Genomic DNA, 374 nt, shown 5'->3' with positions numbered 1-374 from the left:
ACCCCCCCCGATCGGAGCCATAACACCAGTTGCTGTCCTTTCTCCAGGATGCTCTGCCTTTGGAAGACGACACTGAAAAATTCGTAATTCTGAAAGATTCGCCTTCTCTGATCCTGACTTCTGTACTACCAACAGACGCTGGCTATTACACCTGCACGATGCCATTTCCATTTGAAGGTGTAACGTATGAAATCACCAGAACAATTCAGCTGGAGGCTGTTGGTAAATATTGACACCTTAAAACATTACAGCACTTCAGAAAAATCTCCTTTGTTAATGAAAATCGGGAGAGGAATCCCTACCTGCCCCCGCAGCGCTGCCCAGGCAGGCGGGACTCCACGGGGCTTTCCCACAGCACCGGCCGGGCCGGGCTC

At 51.1% G+C, this 374-nt stretch overlaps 1 protein-coding gene across 1 annotated transcript in view; it reads left to right on the top strand.

Annotated features, from left to right (window-relative positions):
* The window catches only part of LOC104163028 (interleukin-1 receptor type 2-like), a gene marked incomplete at its 3' end in the record, with an annotated part of 29543 nt that extends 29321 nt beyond the window's left edge, over positions 1–222 (top strand). The window contains exon 5 of the mRNA XM_009701906.1: positions 48–222. Coding sequence (XP_009700208.1) covers positions 48–222 — 175 coding nt within the window. The remainder of the gene's footprint in view (positions 1–47) is intronic.
* Between the last annotated feature and the right edge of the window lie 152 nt (positions 223–374).

Source organism: Cariama cristata, unplaced genomic scaffold, assembly GCF_000690535.1.
Source record: "Cariama cristata isolate BGI_N322 unplaced genomic scaffold, ASM69053v1 scaffold1836, whole genome shotgun sequence".
In the NCBI taxonomy this organism is placed as follows: Eukaryota; Metazoa; Chordata; class Aves; order Cariamiformes; family Cariamidae; genus Cariama; species Cariama cristata.
Note: the sequence above shows the minus strand (reverse complement) of the source record. Positions and strands in the feature narration are given on the sequence as shown.